At 36.7% G+C, this 18,555-nt stretch overlaps 2 protein-coding genes across 5 annotated transcripts in view; one reads left to right on the top strand and one right to left on the bottom strand.

Moving 5' to 3' along the window:
• LOC134658370 (latrophilin Cirl) overlaps positions 1-13,347 on the top strand; it is a 450,032-nt gene extending 436,685 nt beyond the window's left edge. For 2 of the 4 annotated variants that reach the window (XM_063514010.1, XM_063514008.1), the window contains exons 20-23: positions 438-535; positions 2,680-2,848; positions 4,634-4,825; positions 11,181-13,347. In XM_063514010.1, the coding sequence (XP_063370080.1) occupies positions 438-535; positions 2,680-2,848; positions 4,634-4,825; positions 11,181-12,023 (1,302 nt within the window). In that variant the 3' untranslated portion in view covers positions 12,024-13,347. Of the gene's footprint in view, positions 1-437; positions 536-2,679; positions 2,849-4,633; positions 4,826-7,330; positions 8,019-11,180 lie in introns of those variants that run through there. The other 2 variants (XM_063514011.1, XM_063514012.1) reach the window with 2 other exon arrangements.
• Positions 13,348-15,629: 2,282 nt separating this feature from the next.
• On the bottom strand, positions 15,630-17,604 carry LOC134658505 (growth/differentiation factor 8). Its single transcript, XM_063514191.1, has 3 exons — positions 17,554-17,604; positions 16,844-17,317; positions 15,630-16,105 (listed from the first exon to the last, which is right to left on the bottom strand). The coding sequence occupies exons 1-3, from the start codon at positions 17,602-17,604 to the stop codon at positions 15,722-15,724; spliced, it is 909 nt and encodes a 302-aa protein (XP_063370261.1). The 3' UTR covers positions 15,630-15,721.
• Between the last annotated feature and the right edge of the window lie 951 nt (positions 17,605-18,555).

The following is an 18,555-nucleotide window of genomic DNA, read 5'->3' as shown; positions in this document are numbered from 1 at the left end:
CAACCACTAAACGAGACAACTACCAATGTGTTTTTGGAACATGTCTTGTTAATACCACAAAGCCTTTTCTGTTTTCTCGTCGTCTAGCGCTTTCGTAACTCATATTATTAACATGGGTTTTAATTAGTGCCCTAAAATTTTATGAATATGACCACATTCTAATGTTGTTGCTTAAAAGACGACTGGTCTGGCCTAAATAGTGGGTAGTGACCTTGCCTATGAAGCCGCGGTCCTGGGTTCGAATCCCGATAACGGCATTTATTTGTGTGATGAGCACAGATATTTGTTCCTGAGTCTTGGGCGTTTTCTATGTATTTGTATATTATATACCTATATCGTTGTCTGAGTATCCACAACACAAGCTGTCTTGAGCTTACTGAGTCTTAGTCAATCTGTGTATGAATGTCCTATAATATTATTTATTTATATGTTTTCAGGCCAACTGGATATGCTTAAGCATGGTGATTTATATGATGTGCCATCACTCCACAGTCTCCATCAAGGCGAAAGAAAACTCCAAGCTGTATAAAATCAGGTAAATATAATATATCTCTCAATCAAACATATTCACACGAAGCGCTGGTGGCCTAGCGGTAAGAGCGTGCGACTTGCAATCCAGAGGCGACGGGTTCGAACCCCGGCTCGTACCAATGAGCTTTTCGGAACTTAAGTACGAAATATCATTTGATATTTACTAGTCGCTTTTCGGTGAAGGAAAACATCGTGAGGAAACCGGACTAATCCCAATACGGGCCTAGTTTACCCTATAGGTTGGAAGGTCAGATGGCAGTCGCTTTCGTAAAAACTAGTGCCCACGCCAATTACTGAGATTAGTTGCCAAGCGGACCCCATGAGCCATGGCAAAATGCCGGGACAACGCGAGGAAGATGAATCAAACATATTCACACGTTGTTTTTCCGTTTTTTTTGTAATTTATTGGATAAAGTGTCATTCTATAGAACTATGTAAACAAAAATCACTAGTGAAATGACATTTAGACACAATTTCAATATGGCGGTTTGTTTACATAGTTAGCAAGTTCTATATAATGACACTTTAGTAGTTGGTGTTACCAAGTAACTTAATTATTTAATTTTGTCTTTTTAGGCGATACAGGTAAGTAGTCAGAATTGTGCAAAAATCAAACGCATTTTTTTTATAAATACTAACCAAAAGTCGTTGAATCATGTTTTTTTGCATTGTCTTAAGTACGACTTGAGTAAGATTTATGGCTCATTTAGACGGTGCGAGAACTCGCATGCGAGTTTCATTACATTGCGTTATTTGATCGGTCGGCTGAATTGATGTGACCTATTTGGTCCGCAATGTAACTAAAATCGTATACGAGTTCCCGCGCCGTCTAAATGAGCCCTAAGGGTCGGTTGCACCAAACTGTTACCATCGTTAAAGAGTTCCCTAAATTTTATTGTATGGAATGTTTCATAGTAAACCGCCGCGGCGCGCCGGGTAACGTTGATCACTCTGTCAAGTGCGAATGGTGCAACTGGCACTTAATCATTTAATAATTGCACTATTGCAATCTTCTTTTTTATCGATCTTCCACCAACTTCTACATATTTAACGATCTTTCAATTGAATACCACTCATTAATTAATTCTTTTTGTTTTTTTTTTTATACCGTTACTAATTTTCTAGACACTTCAGACTATAACAAATTTATCCTACCCTTCCCACCCCTACCCTTTAACGAGTTTCAATAGGGATGATGGCACATGTTGAATTTTATAACAAAATCTAGTAAAATAGATAGCAAACGAGCAATTTATCACAATAATGTGGATATTAAAATAAAATATTGAAAAATTACAAAAATACAGGACCTGAAAGTTTCAAAATTTAAGTTTTTTTTTACCTTCCAAAAACGATAAAAGTAAGGGTACCATTCGATTCCTTACATTTCATCCAAAAAAATATTGTATAGCAACTATATACATAAACGCAATATTTCACCGACAAAAACGCAATTTTCTTGTTTTGTCCATACTACAAGATGGGCGATGACGTCACGGCCTCTGGCCGTTTTGTATAGGGCGTTTCGCGAGTGAAGTGCGACTGTCGGACTTTGACTACAATTTCTGACTTTTGTGTTACTTTAATGCAATGGGTCCCATATAGACATTTGATCCTCAAAACAAACCCGATCGATTGATACCATAAAAAAAAATTTAGTCATGAGGCAGAGGTGTAGGGTTGGAGCCGGTGTAGCTTTATTTGACGTTCATAAGCGCATTGTAATATGCCTACTTGAATAAACAATTTTTAGGGTTCCGTACCCAAAGGGTAAAAACGGGACCCTATTACTAAGACTCCGCTGTCCGTCCGTCCGTCCGTCCGTCCGTCCGTCCGTCCGTCCGTCCGTCCGTCTGTCACCAGGCTGTATCTCACGAACCGTGATAGCTAGACAGTTGAAATTTTCACAGATTATGTATTTCTGTGGCCGCTATAACAACAAATACCAAAAACAGATTTAAGTGGGGCTCCCATACAACAAACGTGATTTTTGACCGAAGTTAAGCAACGTCGGGCGGGGTCAGTACTTGGATGGGTGACCGTTTTTTTGCTTGTTTTGCTCTATTTTTTGTTGATGGTGCGGAACCCTCCGTGCGCGAGTCCAACTCGCACTTGGCCGGTTTTTTAACTTTATCCCTTACGTTTCAGGGTATGGCTGAACAGTTCCCTAGTCCTGGCCTTTCTGCTGGGACTGACGTGGACCTTCGGGCTCCTGTATCTGAACGAGCAGACGGTGGGCGTGGCCTATGCGTTCACGATCCTCAACTCGCTGCAGGGGCTTTTCATCTTCATCTTCCACTGTCTGCAGAATGAGATTGTAAGTTTATCAACAGTCAGAGATGTGACTTATTTGAAATACTTGTATTTAAAATGCAAATACAAAATGCAAAATACCTATTTTGTATTTTGTATTTAAATACCTTTTGAAAAAAACTATTTTGTATTTTATTTGAAATAGTTTTTGGGACCTATTTTCTATTTTCAAAATACAAAATACTTTTATCACGACGACGTTTTTATCACACTAACGAGAGGCATAATACTAGCTGTTAAACATTACAAATCTAAATTAATGCTTTTAAAATTTGTCCGTTATAAACCATCATCCTTCCGGTTAATATGAGCAAACAACTAGAAATTTGCACTTTAGATAGAGGACTGATTGACACACTGTTTTCAAAGAATAAAGAGTTTTTTCAATTCGGATATTCTGAGTAATACTTTTTAATTCAGACTAGGTATTCACTATTCAGAGTACCTTTTATCGCAAAGTATTTGTATTTTTAAAAAGTATTTTGAAAATACCTATTTCGTATTTTGTATTTTAAATACAAATTCAAAAACTATTTTGTATTTTGCATTTGAAATAGTATATCAAGGAAGTATTTGTATTTTGTATTTAAATACTTTTTATAAAGTATTTTTCACATCTCTGTCAACAGTTTAGTTGCATTATAAACTTATATAAATGTCATATACTAAGAAAATGTGACCAAGGCCTCCAGTGCCCCAGGCTGGAATCGAACCAGCGTCCTCTGCTAATATGGATTATGGGGGCTCTTATGGAGACCGCTGAAGTGTAATTCTTTTAAAAGTGTTACCACGCAGAGTTGGTGCAAGTGGCAATTTCAAGATAGGTACTATTTAAGTTCGTAATCTAAAATAGTTTTCTACGCATTCTTTTTTGGAAGATATACATGTATGCGTATTGAACAAACCGGATTCTGGTATCGTCGCCGCTCATTTACAATTTTTGACATCCTTTTCTCTCGGTAGAGACCGACTGATAACTATCAAATAAATTCGCACCTTTATCGCTTCATCATCATCATCATCATCATATCAACCCTTTATCGCCCACTGCTGAGCATAGGCCTCTTTTCTAGTACGCCACTTGTCCCGGTCCTGAGCTAATCTCATCCAGAAGTGACTTGCAATCTTTCGGATGTCGTCCACTCAACGAGCCAACCGCTTACCAACCAATACCGCCTACACCTACCGCTTAGGTTATAGCACAGAATAAGTAATAGTATTATCATACAGAACGGCCACGTACCGCCCCGCCCCGACTCGGATTACCTCGCCCCGCGACTGGCCGCGATATGAATCTGCCGGACTTCTGGCGTCCTCTCAGTATAGCGACTTATTTATTTATTTATTTATTTATTTAAACTTTATTGCACAAAATATATACAACAATGTACAAATGGCGGACTTAATGTCAAATGGCATTCTCTACCAGTCAACCATAGGGCCAAACAGAGATACCTTCAATTGGTGCAGAGAGAGAAAATATATTGAGTGAGTTAAAAAAAGCAAACTATACTTATAAATTACATAAATAAATAAAATATATATAAACTACCACATATTTATAAAATACATACTATAAATATAATAATGATGGATATTATTCGAACTCTTGCTTTAGCAAATGCTTACGTAACATCCGCTTGAAAGAAGACTTATCCACACATACACAATGACGCGTGTACTGACGTGCCGCGCACACATATACATGCAAATGATTTTTGATGTATGGCGTGTCCGCCCTGTGGTTATAGGAAGTAACTCTTCATTAATTTGGCTCAATAAATTCCAGTTCCAGAAGGAGTGCGCGCGCCTCGGCCGCCGCTACCCCTGGCTAGCGTGCTGCCTGGCGCTCGCGCCCCAGCCTCCCCCCACCGCCTCAACTAACCACGTGGACACGCGCCAGGGCAGCGTCAAGAGCCGCCGCTACCACCAGAGCGCGGCCGCTGACAGCGAGGACGCTGTCGACCCTAGGGACGTCACGGTAAGGATCAGGATTCATATTTATTTATTGCAACCATGGTATTTTTATAGATATTACAATGTTTGGGTAGTTCCACATGGACCCTGGGAGGGCATAGCAAACATACATGCTTAGGATCTAATCTTAAATCTATGTGTATAATATAAAAGTAAGTAAGTCAATTAATTGTCAATATGTGTATTCAATACAAATAGGCAACGATTTAATTATTAAGTAATGTCTAGTTAATGAGTATATAGTAATCAGAATGTAGATTTAATGTAGTAAAAGTGGGTTAATGCAGTATGTCAACAAATTGATTCATTTTAACCTTACTTACAAATAATGGTCGAATTTAATATTTGCGAACATCCGCATCCGCAACCGCGGAACTTCCGCATTATTTTCAACATCCGCATCCGCATAAAATTGATGCGGAGCTTATGCGGATGCGGATGTCGAACAAGTCGGTACAGGAACGTCTTAGCGGCGTCGTAAGTGATTTCGTCATTACCTATAACGAAATCGTCTAGATCCAGAAAAGTCTGCCAAGTTACTGTTTATTAAATATAACGCACCTATATTCTTGCTCAAATAGTAAACGTTTCGTTTTTTTATATTAAAAAATACTAAAAATTTAATATTTGACGTTTTCTAAGTACCTAATCTTGACATCCGCATCCGCATTCGCGGATGTCAAAAAATCTGCATCCGAAACATCCCTGGTAAGGATCACGTACAGTACGAGCGTAACCTCTTTAAGGCCTGAGTGGACGCTCGAAGCGGAGCGTTCGGCGGGACGTGCAGCGTGGCTGTGGGCTCACGCGTGATGTGAGCAGCGTGCACTAAGGCCGCTCCTATACGTGCGCATTTGTTTAACATGCACGCCGCACGCCTCGCCCAATGATTTATAACTCAAGATAGGTTATAGGCGTTCCAAAATTGAAGCGCTTAACTTGTGACAAATTGGACAAGTTGCATTTAGACGTGGTTGGACATGCGAGAAATGTGCACGTGCTAACGAGCTCCCGAAAGAGAAAGAGACGACCTTATGTTTAACAACGAGTGTGACAAAGATGGATGGAATGAGAAAATTAATCAAAAATAACAGATTTCTTCGTAGGCACAGACATAAATATGGAAGTATTTTTTATTCTCCTCAAGTATGAGTATAACCTATCTATGGTTATATAATATCATTGGCCCCGCCCCGCTGCACGCCCAACGCGAGCGTCCACTCAGGCCTTACACTTAAGGGCCCCTTGCACCATTAACTAACCCAGGGTTAACCGATTAAACCTGGAGTTGCTATGGTTACCGGTACGATTTGTTGCTGGATTAACGCTTTAACCGGTTAACCCCGGATTAGTGAACTGGTGCAAGTGGCCGTAAGAATCTCTTTATGGTTTATTTTAGTTCACATTCGACCTGGCAAATTAACGATGCCATCATCTACGACACGTTTTATGACCTATAAAACTATTAGGTATAGCCTAAGGCCCAAGGTCCTACCTATAGTACTTCTTCAGTTCGATGCAGTTTAAATCGTGTTCAATTAAAACAGAGTCGCTTATGCTTTGCCTCGTTCAATCTTCAAACGACAAAAATCAACTCTATTTCTTACACTATAGGTTCAAATTTCTGTGGCAAATTTTAGACTTTTCATATGTATGGCTGGGCCTTAGGAGAGATTAATTGAATTTAAAAAATACTGTTGGATATAATGCTGCGGGCTGGAGCTTCTTTTGTGTCGACTCTTTCACCTGGCCGTTCCCGCCGATAAGTTAAAATCATCAGATTAACGGCAAAACTCACTATTTGGAAAAAACTTAACCTTTATTGCTCCTCGACGGATCCCACTCTGAAACTGTAGTAACAATTAAGGAGTTTTGATTTAATATCTGAAGAAATATAACTAATTGTGTATAGGAAATAACTCTCAGGAATAAGTGTCATATCAATTGGATTATACTATGTGTACAGAAGCTTTGCTAGTTTCTTAATGCAAAGTTAATCATCTTAATTTTTTATTATAGGTACAAATATTTAATAGGCAAAAAATGTAGCAAAGTTGAATTGTAATTACATAATTACAACTCAACTTTGCTACATTTTTTTTTTCTGTACAAATGGCATTTTCCTGAATTTTCTCCAAAATATAATGTCAGTTATATGCATGTTAATTTTAATGGTAAAGGTATGAAAACGGGAACATAGTAATTATTATAACTCAAGTTCATCCCACATTTACGTGTGCACCAAAGTAACTAAAAATCGGGTGTAAAACTATGTAAAATGACTATGTTTGTACCTATATTTATTTATATGTATATATTTAATTGAGTTACACAAACTACACTATACATATTCTAACCTAAGTTTTCACATACAACAGGTTTAAAGTAGATACCTAAGTACCTAAACATAGAAACAATACATTATAATTATATTAATAAAATATTATTAACACAATATTATTATAATAGTAATTTAATAAACCAACTGAAAGTCTTAACGTTCTAACAGAACTCAGCGAGCACATCAGTCTCAGCGTCGACAACCAACAACCTAGTAATCAACAACCTAAACGTTGTCGTCAACAACAACAATCACAACAACAACAACGTGATCAACAACGCGGCCGTTGCCTCCCTCGCCGCTGCCGCGGCCGCCCATAGCTACCACTCCCACAGAAATAGAAGAAATTCCAATGAAAACCAGAATTTTGGTCCTTCATCTAATTTTGGACCTACCTTAAACGCAACAGGAGCTAATTTCGCACATAATATCCCTGAAAGAGAATCGGCCCCTATGTCACATCTAAGAAATCCTATAAACGCTGGCAGCGGGAGGTTTCAAGGCTATCGGCAAAACGCTCCGCAAGCAGGTGTGTACGCATAGAATAAGAGATAGGATTTATTCCAAATTTAAAACCACCAAACACCACTTTGGCTTGTTGTGACTAATTTGGTTCAGCTCAATGTTTTGTGTATATTGGTTAACCTTTGACGTGACTAACGTGTGAGAAGGTAAGTCTTTTTTTTTTTTTTTGTAGAACTAAATACTCTAACGCTTTAGATGACTACTAACTCAACTAAACCTTTCTTCTTAGTTGTAAGTTAACCTTTCTTGGTGTGTGGTGGTTCCTAAAGTATCAAGTTATTTATACTAACAAAGCTTTCACTAGTATAATCTTGATACGTTTAGTAATGGAATTGAAAATCCTATCTCTCAATATGCGTATGCATATGTTGGCTTAATACTCTCGTACCTACAATATCTATAATTATTTTTAGATTCTCAGAAAAATCTAAAACTTCGACATGCTTTTACATAAGTATTTTTAATTTAAGGACTTTACGTTTAGTTTATTATCTTTCAAAGGTTTTTATGATTTAAGATATTATTAGTATGTTTCTTTATATATGTATTAAGTATTTAATATGTGGACTTTTTTCAACATTAAATTGATACAGTGCCTATAATCCGAACCTATTCCAGCTTTATATAGACGCGTCTCGCTTAGAACAACTCGGGAACCCTTTTTCAGTAGAAACTCTGACTCACTCTGAACAGGAGTAATTCGAGTCGATTCTATAGTTTCAAGCAAAATCTCTAAATATAAAAAAAACTGAATAAATAGTGTTGAAATCGGTCCTACATCCATATATCTGATATAAACAGAGCTACAACCTCCAACCGGAGTCGGGCCGATGGAACGTCCGCCCCACCGCCCCCATATACGTCCCGAGCTCGGAGGCCCGCGCCCTGCGCGCCCCCTCCCCCCTCGACATCCCGCACTCGGCGTCCCACTCGCACAGCATCGCGTCCATGCATAGCTACCGGCACATGGAGCCGAGCGATTACCAGAACCTTCGGTCGCGGTCGCCATCTTGTTTTTCTAACAAGATGGCCGCGTCCGTTGGGAACGAATGGCAGAACGGGAGCATGTGGAAGGTGAGGGGAGGGTGTAGCACTTTTAGAGTGATTTGTGGTTGGTAAGGTCTTGGTCCTGTAGATACTTAAAATATCGCTAGTTTCCTATTATAAATACAAGCGAATATTTCTTGGCTTGGATATTCAATGAGAATATTAGAGTTAGCTCCGTTAGCTGAATGATCGAATCATGTATTTAGTATTTTTTTCATTGTATCTCTACCGGCATTGCTAATTAGAATTTCCTATTTTTTTTTTCAAAGCTGTCTCTCTAATTGCCTTACTTCCACATTGTCGTGACATCTGACATTAACAGTATTGTTGGTCTGTAAGCACGGAGTGATTACTAGAGCAAACAAATGCATTATATAAAATTTAAAAAAAAAAACATTGTTGTGTGTAATAAGTTACTTTGAAATGCATAATATGCTTTTAAATTAAGTAAATAAATGCGATTTTTCGTGAAGTACGAAATTGTTTTTATTAGGTGGAATTTAATTAGCAATATAGGTCTAGTAAAGCGTAAACTTCTGTAAAGACCCTTCTTCGGCTACAAACGGTATTTTTATTACATACTGGAGGGAACTAAAATCCAGATAAATGGTCTTAAAAGTGGATTGTGTTTCTGAGAACCTGGTAGCACCTACGTAGTTTGTAGTTTCTTTAGCTTTAATTTTGAATCCCTAATAATATTCCTATAAGTTTTATTTTCAATTCCTTCATTTTCTGTATAATAGATTAGATCAATTAAAAAAAATTTAAGTCGAAAAGTAAGTTGTACTGTTGTTTGTTTTACGATTATGTCCAAAAATTTACAGTTTCTCGTGGACAATCAACAAGTATGTATGTAGTAACGTATTAAACAATTTGAATTGAATTGAATTAAATATCTATTATGGCCTCTAGAATCAATTCTAGAATCTCTAGATTCATCACTTACCTACCTATCTTTAATTCGTTACATTTTCAGGTATTAGCAATTATTCTTCTCTCTAAATAACGACATTTAATAATGTGTATGATAGCATAAATAGAAACAGTTATAGTTTTAAAATCTTGTTATAAATCTTAACACCTGTTTTTACTTATCCAAAAATATGACTGGAGAAAGACGGATACGTTACTATAGGTACTATGCGTTGATAAAATATTGTTATACATAGACTTTGTTTATCAAATTGATCTTTGGTAAACACATCGTGATTATTCATTACTTATGCTGCGTTATTTCTAGGTATCAAGACCAAGACCTTACCTTGGGTCGTGCATGCACTAACCTGGCATCGAGTGGCATTATTGCATGTTTCACCCTGTACATACACCCCCCTCAGTTACCCCCCCCATCACTGCATAATCGCACAACACCCTAACTCCTCAATATCATAGACTGCAAACATATCATTGAAGTTAACTGTACCTGAGGCCTATTCGAACATACTTTAGACCACAAATTGATGTCTAAATTATGTCATTTAGTTATCATTCGTGCGTGCATTTCGCTTGTATTTATCTGTCTGTAGCTAAATGAATTGGCGCGAGCGAGACACGGATAATTGATAACAAAATAACATAATTTGGATGTTTAAATGAAAATTGGAATTGGCCTTCAGGTTGAAACGTATGTTACAAATTTTCCTCACAATATTTGAGGCAATAGAAGTGTTAATGAAATTGAAAATATAGATCTGCTGTTCAAAAGAAATTATACCGAAACTTATTGATTATTATGATTGAAATATTGGTTTTAAATGTTGGCACCGTATCTAATAATATTATTAAAAATCTGGACTCGTTTGGATTAACTTACTTTTTGCAATGTCAGGAAAAGCCAATCATACTTAAGTATTAACAACATTCATTTGAGGGTAATAATATTGGTTGGGTTCTCTTGATGTGTAAATAATGTAATATTAGTAGAAACGGGTCCTTATTACAGTACCTACATAATAAACACTTTTGTGTGGCGTTTATAGTTAATTATCAGTACCTACCTAATATTAACGATACTAAACTTATCGTTCGATTCTTGAGATTATCATTGTATTTCTATATATATTATAAGAACTAGAAACATTTAGATACTATTAGAAATTATTTTTTAGGTATTGAATGTATCTTTCAATAAATCTCCAGTTTGTTTTTTTCACATCCTTCCAACTTCCTTTGTGTTAACAATTTTTTGTCATAGACATCATAGACCATACAATATGCACATTTCATTGAGCTGTTTAGAGAATTTGTTAATTAAATTTCTAGATTTAAGTTACTATTAAACAATTCATTGATTACCATCTTAAAACTATATATTTGCAATACTTGCAACTGTTATTAATTCCATTTGTAATATTTTTTTCGTTGTTCATTAATTGCACTTATGAAAAGCTAAAATCACGTCATTCTAACTTTATCGCATCATACTAAGACGTCGTCTATTCCACAGAACACTTCTTCTAAGCACCACCCTAGTGGGACTTCAACTCTGCCGCACCACGACACGCTGTCGCGGCTCGCGGCGCAGAGCCACCTCCACGCGCCCTATAACGACTGCGACCCCGTCCCCCACCCGCCCCCATCCCCCCGCCACAAGGATGATGACAGTCCCCTCCACCACCAGGGCTACAACACCACCCGCAGCTACAACCACGACTTCAGGAACCCGCACGTCTACATGTCCCAGCATTCCCCCGGCAGCCAGGAAATGATCTTCCGCAAGCATTACAAGGACGAGAACAGACGCAAGCACCACCATTATCACGGCAGCCAGAACATCAACCACACATATTCAGAAATAGCCTCCCAACAGGGAAGAATATACAGACGCGGATCCGAGCAAGAATTCCGCGTCATCCAAGACGATCCCGTCTATGAAGAGATCGAAAGAAACGAGACTTTAATGTCGGACGTGTCCGATGATAATTCCGGGCCGGACAACTGCAGACAGAACCCGGGCCACCACGGGTCTTCGAGCTCCAAGTTCTACGGGGACCACCGGCCTCTGATCTCATACAGCCCTGGAGAAAGGCATCACCATGACCAGGAGCATTATGCGAAGTATGGCAAATGGGATACAATAGAGCGGGCGTACGATCCGAGACACGCGTATGAGAGCGGGAGGCTGATGCACCCGGCTTATCATCAGCCACAAGAGAATAATATGAGAGCTCTGGCAGCGGTTCTGAATGGAGAAAACAATGTCGTCTGCCATCTGGAGCCACACAATTCATACGACGTTTACCAGCCGCAACAAGGCAATCCCAGGACTGTCTCCCAACCAAGTTTCTAAGGACTATGTTGAAAAACCCAGTGATCGAACGGAAAGATTGGAACTGACCGTGTCCCGGACGAATGTTTCTGTGTTAGTGATACTTGATAGACTCTGAGTGAGTGTACAGATATAGCGGGTGATTTTTTCTATGGACGTAGTATAGAGAAAGATCTAGCGCATAAATAGCGTTTATGTAGGAACTTGCCATAATGCGGACTTTAAAATAACATATATTTATAGACGGTTAGATTGTAAACGTAACTTTAAATCACTTTTTCCACTGTGATCCTATTTAAAGATAACGGCTCAAGTTCAGTGTTACGACCATATTTTCTTTATATGGCGATTTTAAATAGCAATTTTGTATATACGACTCTTAGCGTCTAGTGCTAGGCTCTTAGTACTTCCAGTGTGTCCTTAATATTTCTATCTGTCGACTTTCCTTTACGAATCATGGCATTTCATTAAGTACGTTTGCGAGATTTGTGTAGGTACGAAAATCTGTGATGTTTCCTTTTTTTACGCTTTAGATTAGGGCTCGCTGTCTCGAATAATATGTAAAATTCACTGCCATAACTTATTATTAGTATGGTTTTTAACTTATTTTTGTGAGATATAATTTTAATAATTAAGTTATCCTCCGGCAGATATAATTGTACGTACTGCAGCTTTGTATGCTTTGTTTTTCGAAAATATTTCAAAAAATCCATCCAACCTATTATAGACTGACACCACCTCGATGTTGTGCACTTTCCTGTACATTAGAACTTAGTGTTAAAATACTTAAAAATAACAATAAAATATATTATTTCTACATAAGTAGATTTAATTTTAATGCCATGAATGAAACTGTTAATTTTTACCGTAAAATTAAATGTTAAGGAATTGTTTCATAGAATTGATACAAGTACAATAATGTAACTAACTGTACTCTTGGTTTCTTGTATATTTTGGATCGATTAAGCAATATATTAGACTGAAGTATTTAATAAATGTTTGGCCATTTTTTACTACTGTTTAACAACGTAATTATAGTAATTGTAACATTTATATCATTTTAGCGAGGCCAAAATTTATGAAATACTTTTATGGGAAAATACGAAAGAGTGGGATGTATTATTTTTTGTATTCGGTTATATACTAGTCCACCTTCGCCCACTCTTAAATACACGACTTGTACATTTCGTCATGTGTATTTCTGTTATATTTTTTGTTTTGATTGTATTTTAATAACGTTGACGAGTATATTAATGTAAAGTAGGAAAAACAAAAATGTGTAAATAATTTAAAGTTTATATAATAAAGAGTGGTTGTTCTCAGAGGATGTCCACGAGGGAAATTACATGATTGTTTCTATTTTTCTTTGTAGATACCCTTTCTATAAGTATTCCTACACAATTGTAGGCGCCACGCCATGATTCATACTAATATGGCCCATTTTTTGTATTTTTTTTTTGTGTTTATTTTTTTTTATTTTTTTTGAGTTTTGCTTGTTACCGTTCACGGTGCTTTAATTTTTTATTTTACAAACGTTGAACAAGTAAATATCGTTCAGAACAACGCTCTTTCGAGCCAGGCAATTAAGACAAAATATGAATTAAAAGAAGTCATATGTGATAGACATATATTTCCATATAAAAAAACAGTATACACCCACAAAATAATACGAATTGTAAAACAAGAGTCGCAAAATTTATTTAATTAATATAAGAACACGAAAATGTTAGTATTCTGTTTAACTCAAGATACGCCAAACTTATACAAATGACCTAGTATATTTATTACTATATATATTATTAAACATTACAATTTTTCCACATCCAAAAGTAAGGAGATCTATAAAAGGCACAAAATGCAACTAAATGCCCTTAAAATGAGATCTATTTTTTGAAAATTCTACATTCAACATTTTTCTTAATCTTACTTTAGATTAGATCACGCCAAACTAATACAATTTATGGGTAGGTACTGATATATAATTTGATAATTGTAAACACCTAGATGATTAAGCACCACCCGCTATAAAATTTTAGACAAGAAAATACAAACATTTTTGAAACATGATTAGAATTTGTGGTAAGATAAAAAAATGTCACAAGAATTCATAAATAAGTAACAAATTCAGCTTCAAGGCAATAAAAAATCTTTACTAATTTCAAATTGATAGTAAAGAAAGGCACCAATAATAGACAAATGAAAAGTGGAAGATAGTTTCGCAAGACGAAAACTTCGCAAATATTTATAGATTTATTATTAGACTGTGAAAAATACATGCTTATATTATTTAAGTAGGTAGGTACTAGATTAGAGGCACTTTTTCAGTTTATTTTAAGCGTCGTATATTTGATACAGATTAAATTTTCTAAATAAATCAGCTAAATGATTTTCGGTATTTTTGAAGTGCCATTCTATTTGTGGCTTAAAGTATAAATGCAAGTAGGTACATTAAACAAGCATGACATTGACATGCATGCTTATTATCATTCGTTAAAATTCAATTAAAGTACCTAACTTAATATTACCGAAGATAAACCTAGAAAATATGACATTTCGAGATAAAAAGTTGCTTAAAGACACTCGTGTCATTGCTGCAAAGGTAATAAACGATAAAGAATTATCGTCTCGACTTAATAACTCGTGTTATCAAGGCAGCCGTCGTTTTTTATTGATTTTAATTTATAATTTCGTTATAATGAATATGGGTCAATAATATGGAGTCTGGTTTTTATTTCGGTTAATTAGTCTGACAACTATTAAAGTCGAAACACTCGAAACTGATAATAAAGTTATCTGCTATTAACAACTTCCTTAAATATCGTATGATTAGTGTACCTAAAGTTTGCACAAAGATTAAAAGGACATTGCAGTACATTTTTAACATTTAACAAGTGAATTTATAGATTATTTAGAAAATCAAGTTGACTTAGTGAGCTTCCACTTAACGACGTAATAGTATTTAAAGACCCATACGCAAATCTTACGTCTGAAGTAAATCACTAGAAAACTAAAGCTAAATTAATATAAGAACTTAATATAATGTAAAATTTCAAAGATGATCCAAAAAATCTAGCATTTCTGAAATCTATAAGGATTTAAATACGAAAATGAATGATGATGTTGATGCTAAATTAGAACTTATAGTTAGAGCGTCCATTACACTAAGATGTACAAACGTAGAAACTTACAATGTCACACGCGCACACAACACAAGGATTCGCAGTCTTCAGCCAAATATCACAAAGGGATAGACTACACTTATGACTCCAAGCGAAAATAGATAGGTACATAAGAATCGATAAAATTGTAATGAAAATGAATCAAGGTAGATATACAAACATATTATCAAAACCAACAATTCTAACGAAAATATACAATAAAACTTATAAAACAAAATTCAAACTCAAAAATTTTTCGCTGCTCAACATTAACCTTTTCGACGCCGTGTCAAACACACAAGCTGTCACTCGGACGCCACGTCACCGAAGTGTCAAAACTGAAATTAAACTTTATGCATATGCACGTAGGTCTTATGTTGCTCTGTGGTCTGTGACCGGTTAATCTATCTTTGGCGTTGGACCTGCGGTGCGGATATATCGGTCATTGGCGTCCAAAAGGTTAAACAAGATAATTAACGGAATGACAATTTTGAGAGAACAGATGAAAGGCTAAACACTGGACTGTTCGCTTGGAGTCTTAGACTAGGCAGGCAACTGTCGCTATGAACAGCCACAGCTCTCCACCACCATGCCCGGGATCGTGCCGTAGATGATGTTCAAATCATGATCGAAGTACAGCATGGAGATACTCGACATCCGTCTCGGGGCACAGCAAGGACCTCCACTTCCTTGCGGCGCTGCTAAATGCACTAAATGTGTGTGGGGATACTTCTGTAGGAAGCTGTAGGGACACTCTCCACTACAATAGTTGGCGTCATACTGTTTTGGGGCTATGATCCAGTCCCAACCGAACTCTTCAAAGTTAACTACTAGGGGGTAACGGCAGCATCTCGCCTCTTTGGAGTTTTCGTTGCAATCCATGCCGATATTTCGCCTTATCCTCTTATGTGAATTGTCCTTTAGACTTACTTCTATATATGGCATCTGCGAAAAGAAGGATACGTGTCATCATGTCATGGTCACGTAGAATACAATGTACTTGAGTAAGGGATTTAGGATATTTTCCAGATGCTCGTAAAGGAGAATTTAGGACCCACAGTTTGTATTTGGGAATCACAAAACTATCTAGCGCCACACCAGTTACTTAGTGTGCCGTTATGCTACATTTTAGTTGAACAACATACCTACTTATAAATGGAACTTTGATAGCATATTTGCATATAACTGCAGCCTACTGTTGTTATCACTGCAATAAAATTACGAACTACTTTCGTATCTTTATTAATTCTCAGAATTCATTATTTTTACCTCGATATCTAAACCCTGTTGTACCTTGTTAATTAGCGATGCGATGGACGGGTATGTAACCTACTTTTTGAAGCATCTTGACATTTTTATCAGTATTTTTTTTATCTCAATTTAGTAACACCTTTTGATCTCCAAAAGCATAAGTTAAGAGCGATTGGACTGTTTCCAAAGGTTGCAGGTTCAAGTTCTGGCGGAAGCGGTAAATTTTTAATTTTTTTCGTTGGTAGGTATAATAATTTTATCTGCTTGATAATGAATTGGTTTAGCGTGAGTTAAATACAATATTTTGTGCCCCATTGCCAAATGGTTGAATTTAAAAGATGAATATCTAGACGTTAGGAGAAATAAAAACCATAGTTTCATTTTAACTGTCATTATACTTATTTACAATTCTACAGAATTCTTAAAACTTACCAAAGCATTATTTGATTCAGCGCTCGGATGCGGTACAACCAAGCTCATCTTATTCTTCGAGTCTTGTACTCTCACAACTATCTCTAACCCCTGTTCCCGTGGCAACCTAAAAAACTCCGCCACCATACTCGTCACATCTAACTTCAACCATTTCCCCATATTCAGTTCTTTTCTTGACATCTTCACTGAATTTTCTGGGCCGTATGGCACGGCTGCTTTGTTGTTATTGTGATTTTTAGTTACTCTGCTAGGTTGTATGTTTATGGTGAAATGGTCCTCCGTCGTGTCTATGGTGGAGTTGTGTGTCTGCAGCTCTTGGACGTGGATATTGAGGACTGCCGCGTCCACCTCGTGTTCCACCATTTTGTTGGAGAATTTGAAGGTGATGAGCTTCAGACCTTTGAAGTGCCCGTGTCGTCTGTTGTCTGCGGAAAAGAAAGATAAAGATGAAGTATGTAGAGATATAAGAAGCTGCTACAGAACAGATTACCCGAAGTGTATGTTATTTACTATTTTTAGTTTGTTTTAGTGCATATGACGCATTGTTTTTTTTTAATTTGATTGTTAATTTTTACATTTACTAGTGTCCAAATTTCTAACGCCACAAGTAATCGCAGACTTTCATACACTCATAAATTCATAATTCGTGATATTTCGAGGCCGCCACCTCTAGTACCCGAATTATGAAAGCTTTCACACTCCTTACACACCTTGTGGATGTCAAAAACTCGAACTAGCCTATACCTTCGCAATTCAGTCATTATAATATTTTAATTAAATGTTTATAATTTTTTTTTGCATTTGATTTACATTTAAACCTCTTACACGAAATTTTTATTTATGCCCTACTTTGTTATTTATTATTATACTTTTGTACTTTGAAGATTGACAAATTGATTGATGATTGGTGAATTTGCCAAAATTTAATCTGGCCATTGAAAACTATTTGCAAAATATTTAAGGTTATTTTAGATATTTAATTAATTGTTTGAAAACTATTTGAGATGTTGGATCCGATGCCGCGAAGTCAGCGATACCTGAAACAAAAATATGATAAATTAATTATGAAAATAATCTTTAGACTTTTATTATAATAAGTTTTCTTCTAATAAATTAAAATGGCTTACAGTATTTTACGGATTTCAAACAAAAATCCGCCATTTAAATTTATTTGGACAAATTATTACCAAGAGGACTAGCCAAGATCGTTGTTAGAAAACGCCAATTGAAACCTTAGTAAGGTATGTAACTAGTCACGAGACTTTTCGAAAATTGCATCTATCATCTCGATACACTTTTTCTATTAATTTGTCGTTTGTCGATGTACGATTGTCGTATTATCTAGGCCCTAGAATCGCTAGTTAAACTTATTAGGCATTAATCAGTCTCACTCAGACACAATTTGCGTTATAGTTTGAGGATTTCCCATTTGGCACTTTTGGCAGTGACATGGATGTATAAAAAATGTGAAACGGCATTTTAAATTGTCCATCCCATCATTCCGACCTCATAAAGGATGACTCACGCTAAACCGGGCCGTGCCCGGGCCGAAGCATCCGACATGTCATATTCTATGATGGCTGATCGGTGATCACGTCGTGCTTTCCATAGAAAACGAAGCGCCGGAAGCTCCGACCCGGCCCCAACCCGGTCTAGCGTGAGTCATCCTTACCCCAGCCAGGCGGCCTAGCCAAGGTGACGATCGCTTGCGC

Source organism: Cydia amplana, chromosome 22, assembly GCF_948474715.1.
Source record: "Cydia amplana chromosome 22, ilCydAmpl1.1, whole genome shotgun sequence".
Lineage (NCBI taxonomy): Eukaryota > Metazoa > Arthropoda > Insecta > Lepidoptera > Tortricidae > Cydia > Cydia amplana.
The sequence above is the reverse complement of the archived record's forward strand: the minus strand, read 5'-3'. Positions and strand labels throughout refer to the sequence as shown.